The sequence below is a fragment of the Gobio gobio genome (genome assembly GCF_949357685.1).
Source record: "Gobio gobio genome assembly, chromosome: 14".
Taxonomy (NCBI): domain Eukaryota; kingdom Metazoa; phylum Chordata; class Actinopteri; order Cypriniformes; family Gobionidae; genus Gobio; species Gobio gobio.
The window spans coordinates 914,551-920,928 of NC_137107.1; the positions used below are offsets into that span (position 1 = coordinate 914,551).

Below are 6,378 nucleotides of genomic sequence, written 5' to 3' on the forward strand. Positions count from 1 at the left end.
AGTGCAACAGGAAACACAATCTTAGGAAGAGAAGCATTTACAGCAGAAACATCTCAAGAGTCAGTGACTAAATTAAGTCAGAGAGAATCATCTGAAATCAACGGCCGACACGTCACTGTGATTGACACTCCAGGACTGTTTGATACTGAACTTACTAATGAGGAGATCCAGAGAGAAATCAGCAACTGCATCTCCATGATCCTGCCTGAGCTTCTACTCATGTAAAATGTTCAGACAGATTGAGAGAGAGAAACACGCACAACAGATGAAGATCCTGATGGACAGAGTCAGAGAAACAGAAGAACTGATGGACAAACTAGAAGAAGAGAAAGAGAGAATGAAGATGAGGATGAAGGAAGAACAACAGAATCATGACAAAGAGAGAGCGATAAGAGAAGAGGAACACAAAAGAGAAATAAGAGAGCAAGAGAAACATCATAAAGAGATACAAGATGAGATGAGACGAGAACGAGAGATGTTTAAAGATGAAATGAGGCAAGAAAAAGAGATACTTCAGATCAAATATGACACAGAATTAGACAAACTGATGAACAGAATAGAGAATGAACGACTAAATCATGACAAAGAGAGAAAGAGAAGAGAAAATGAGTTTAATGAGAGAGAAGAACGATTTAAAAGAGAAATGAAGGAACGGGAGGAACATCAGAGAGAGATTCAAGACAAGATGAGACAAGAAGGAGGGACATTTAAACAAGACATGGAGGAAATGAAGAAAGACAAAGAGACTGTAAAAAAAGAAAAAGAAAACATGCAGATCAGATATGACACAGAAATAAAGGGACCGAGAGAAGAAAGAAACATGAGAGAAGATCAACAAAAGGCTTGTGAAGAGAAACCAAAACTCCTCGAAGAACAGCATGTTGAAGAACTGAAGAGAAGACAGGGGGAGCGGAGGGAGGAATATGAACGAGAGAAAGAGAGAATAGAAAGAGAGAGACGAGAACAACTAGAGGATTTAGAGAAGAGACTGACAGAAGAAAAAAACATTGGAGGAGATCAACAAAATACTTCTGAAGAGAAACCAAAACTCCTCGAAGAACAGCATGTTGAAGAACTGAAGAGAAGACAGGGGGAGCGGAGGGAGGAATATGAACGAGAGAAAGAGGAGAAGAATAAGATCTGCTCTGATCAGGTGAGTCTTCAGAGAAACATGGAGGGAACTGATATATGTCAGGGAGTCATTAATATTACTTAAATAATTGTTGCAATACAGACATGTAGTCATGTAGAAATGAACTGAAGATCTGTAATGATTGAGTCCAAAATAAAAGGCTTTGATCATTTTATAGATTTGTTGGTGCCTTTTAATCATGAGTATTAATAATGGGAAATTATTTTAGAATGTAAGAATTACAGTTGTTTAAATCTATACAGAAAACGCATTTGCTTTTAATAATGATGACAATAATTGCTTTCATTCGTTTTATTTTACTGTATTGTTGTCTTTTGAACAGGGAGAAAACAAAGAGGTTGCACCTGCAGAAAGAATACAGCATCTATTTCACAGACTTCATCTTGACAAACATCACAATAAACTGAGAGCTGCAGATGTTCTTCAGATAACTGAACATTCATTACAGTCCCTTGAGTCTTGTGCCGAAGGGCAGCTGAGCCAGACTTTCATACAGAAACTACTGATGATGGACTACAAAGCAAGATACATTAAAACTACTGTGGTCAATGAAGTTCACATTCAACAAGAAGACACTGACTTATCTGAAGATGAGAGTGATATTTTTAAATATTTATCATTATCAAACACAGGCACGAGTCAATCTGAGCGAATCCACCCGATGGATGTCCAGATGGCCGTGTTTCATTGTGCTGATGGTTTCCTGAAGCAGCTGATGGTCACTAAACTGTCCCAGTGTCAGTACGCTCTGCCTCTGCTTGTTCCTGATCCATTCACACAACAGATTGAGTTTCCTCTCTGGACATTCAGACAGATCAACAAGAGCTGGAAGATCTTGAGAAACAACAATGAGATCATCAGTCAAACCCAGTCGATCTACAAAGCACAAACTCCAATGGTGTCTTTCTTTAGGTTTGGCTCTGTGTCCTCATCCAAGTCTCATTTGATGAACAGTGTGATCAATGAGAAACACAACACGTTCTTCCACAGGAACTGCCCAGGCAGCAGCAGAACCAGAGAACTGATGGATGGAGTGGTGGAGATCGCCTGGTTCTGCCCCTCTGGGAAAAACACGGATAAATTCACTGACTGTGTAGCGTTCTGTAATCTACATGGTGATGCAGGAGACCATGAGAAACAGCTGCAGATCCTCACGGAAATGGCCTCAGTCAATGTTGTTCTTCTAGCACGACTGGACAAGAATGACAGACATGCCACAAAGATCCAAAACCTGTTCAAAATCAAAAAGCCACTCATTTGTCTTTTTACTGAGGATGAATCTACTGTCATTGAGATGAAGAAAGAGAAATTCAAAATCGGTTTGAAAGAAAGAAATCAGTCGGATGTATCTGAAGAACTCAGAAGAACTATAAACGATTGTCTCTCAAAATCATCGTCCACTTTCAGATTTGAAGATGTGTCCAAACACTCAGACATCAGAGTAGATGAGGAATATGATGATTACTGCAGGAGAGGAAGAGAAGCAGCACAGCAGATGATGAGTTTACTGGAGAAGAAAGATCTGACAGAACTTAAAGACTCATTTCTGCCCTGTCAGGGGAAACTGTGGCATCAGTGGAGTCAGAAGAACAAAGAACTACATCGACCTCAGGGAGAAGAGACGGAGATGGACATCAGTAGAAAAGAAGCAGAGATGGAGATAATCCGTGAACAGCAGCATGAATCTGACATCAGTGAGTTTATGATGCTCTTTCATAAAGGAATGAACTCACATACTGAACATGAAAAGATGTTTTTCCTCAAATGGCTCAGAATCCGCCTGGATGAACACACATCAGCTGACCTTTCTGCTCTACATCATAAGTATGATGAAAAGTGGTCAACAGTTGTAGAATTGAAAAAGAAAAATGATACACCTGAACAACTCAAAGCTGAACAAGCAGAACTTGAGAGAATATCTGAGGAACTTGAAGCTGCAACCTTTGGTCTGGAGCACATCATGAGGGAGATCGGTCAGATCTATGAATCATGTTCATCTGTGAAGAAGATCAAGAAAGACCTGCAGTTCCACTTCTCTTCTCTCCCGAGTCTTGCAGCACAGATGATGATCTCTGGATTTCCACTGGAGCTGATGGATGGAGATGCTGCTCATGTTCCTCTGGTCTGGATCTCTGCTGTACTAGATCAACTCATCCAGAAACTGGGAGACCAGAGAGTCTTTGTGCTGTCAGTGTTAGGGATCCAGAGCTCTGGGAAATCCACCATGCTCAATGCCATGTTTGGACTCCAGTTTGCCGTCAGTGCTGGCAGGTGCACCAGAGGAGCTTTCATGCAGCTGATCAAAGTGTCAGACGAGATGAAAACACAGATGAACACTGACTATATTCTGGTGGTTGATACTGAGGGGCTTCGTGCTCTAGAACTGGCCGGAAGATCAACAAGACATCATGACAACGAACTGGCCACATTTGTTGTTGGTCTGGGAAATATGACATTGATTAACATCTTTGGAGAAAATCCTTCTGAAATGCAGGACATTCTTCAGATTGTGGTTCAGGCCATCCTGAGGATGAAGAAGGTCAGACTGAATCCCAGATGTGTGTTTGTGCATCAGAACGTTTCAGACGTCACAGCTGGAGAGAAAAACATGGAGGGAAGGAGACGACTGCAGGAGAAACTGGATGAGATGACAAAACTCGCTGCTAAAGAGGAAGTCTATGATGCAGACTGTTTCAGTGACGTCATTGGATTTGATGTTCAGAAAGATGTGAAGTATTTTGCTCAGCTCTGGGAGGGCAGCCCACCCATGGCTCCCCCAAACCCAAACTACTGTGACAATATTCAACAACTGAAGGAATCTATTATGTCTCACGCCTCACAATCACATGGAATGATGCTGACACACTTAAAAGATCGTATTAAAGATCTCTGGGAGGCTTTACTGAATGAACGATTCGTCTTCAGCTTCAGAAATTCTCTGGAGATTTCAGCCTACAGGAAACTGGAGACAAAATACAGCAAGTGGTCCTGGAGTCTTCGCAGTGCCATGATGGAAACTGAGATTAAACTACACAACAAAATAGAGAATGAAGCAATTCATGAGGTTAAGGTATCTGATCTTCAAAAAGAACTGAAGACGACAAGTGAAGAAGTGGAGAAATCAGTGTCAGAATTCTTTGAGAAAGACAGAGATAAAGATACACTGATTCAATGGAAAACATCTTTTGAAATCAAAATCATAGAGCTTCAGGAAAACATTGTGAGAGAAATAAAGAGGAAATTGAACGAGGTTCTTCAGCAGCGAGACCTGAAGAAAAAGATTGATGCTCAGAGGACACATCATGAAAACACTCTCTATGAAAAGAGCAAAGAACTCGCCTTAAAACTCAAAGACAGAGTAAATGATGAAGAAATGCTGAAGAGAGAGTTTGATTCATTTTGGGAAGAGAGTGTGAAGAAGATCCTCAGAGACACTCCTGCAATCAAAGACATTGACATAATGAGAGATGTGAGAGAGATCCTCTGTGACGTGTATAAAAGTGTTCCTGTAGACCGCAGGGAGAGTGGGGATATTTTCTCTGTGCAAAGTTATTCCGATTATGTAAAGGTTAAAAAATCGAATGTGATAGAAAAAGTTATAGGGATCCTTGGTTATGGTCAACTATCTCGAGAGGATAAAGCTCAAATAAAATCACTAGTCACAGATGTTTATCAGCAGACAGAGAGACTGATTCAGTCATTTAACATCTCAAAGATGGGCTACAACAAAAGCTTAATTCAACAGCTCATAGATTACATAAAAGCAAGAGAAATAGAGCATCAGGATGGACAAGTGAAATATGTGTTCAAGAAACAATTCTTCATGGATTTGGTTCTTTCTGTCTTTAAGAGAGCAAACAAGATGATCACTGACCAACACAGACTGTTCAGAGACGCCAATGATCCTGTAAGATATGTTTAGAAGAAGAGAGCAGAGTACTATAGTATTTTCCAGAAACATCTCCATGGAGCTGCATCAGCTGTGATTTTTGGTGAGATCCTCTGTCAGAAAATGAAAGAGCCCATTGAGCAGAGTGTCTACAAGAAGACTGCCGGAGAAATAGCAGATGAAATGACAAAAAACTGTCAATCACTTAATGGAAACAGATCAAAACTGGAGAAGCACATCCTGAGGACACTGGCAGAAGAGCAGGACTTTAACAAATACATGAAGTACATTCATAATCCCAGAGATCACTTCAAGAGGTTCATCAGAGATGAAGTCAGGCGGTACATCACTGAGAAGTTCAGTGTCAGTGTTTTACCCAAGATGAAGAGGAACATTGAACTCCTGCAGCAGAAGATCATAGAAGCAGCTCATGAATCTACTGAACATGTTCAAGAGAAGGGAGGAGATGATGGTTTGTGGTTGAAGAGATTGACACAGCAGCTCTCAGATAACCTGATCTTCTCTGAAAAAGACCTCAGTGGAGTGAAACATAATGTTGATGATTTCAACCTCCTAGAAGATCGGTTAAATAAAGAACTTCCTGCTATAATATCTGATATCAGTAGTAGATTCAACAAAAAGACATTTGATGACAAACTGGAGCCCAAGTTCAGGCCAGATGAGCTTCTGATTGAACACTTCTGTCAGTGCTGTTGGGATCAGTGTCCGTTCTGTGGAGCCATCTGTACCAACACCATAGAAAACCATGATGAAGATCACAGCGTTCCTTTCCACAGAGTGGATGGAATTCAAGGATGGCACTACCATCAAACAGAGCATCTCAGTGCTGATTTTTGCACAACTTTAGTGAAAAGTAGTAAACACTTTCTTGTATCAGAGAAGTCTTTTAAATATAATAATTACAGAAGTGCAGGAGGAGTTTATGCAAAGTGGAGCATCACCCCTGACCACTCTGAGCTGCCCTACTGGAAGTGGTTTGTGCACAAATTCCAGAAAGATTTGGAAAAACACTACAGTAAACAATTTAAGGGTTGTGGTGAGATTCCACAGGGATGGGGAAAAGTAACACTAGAGTGTGCAATTCAGAGCTTGGAACACTGTTTTAAATAATTAGCTGAAATATAAGTACAAATGAGGCAAAACCACTTAACAATCGGACCCACTTTATATTAGGTGGCCTTAACTACTATTATAACTGTTACCCCTTGTCGGCTTATGTTATATAACAGAGTAGGGATGGCAAGGCTCGATATTAACTAAGGTATAGGTAAAGAAACTAGTTTGCTTTGGTTTGCTCAATTATAATTCTGAAGGA

General features: G+C 40.5%; 1 protein-coding gene across 1 annotated transcript; it reads left to right on the forward strand.

The window, feature by feature from the left end:
- Window positions 1-226: 226 nt before the first annotated feature.
- LOC307137827 (interferon-induced very large GTPase 1-like) lies at window positions 227-6,173 on the forward strand (the record flags this gene model as incomplete). Its single annotated transcript, XM_079835790.1, is given in 3 exon segments — window positions 227-1,153; window positions 1,476-5,072; window positions 5,076-6,173. Coding segments are annotated over 3 exon segments (5,622 nt in total).
- Between the last annotated feature and the right edge of the window lie 205 nt (window positions 6,174-6,378).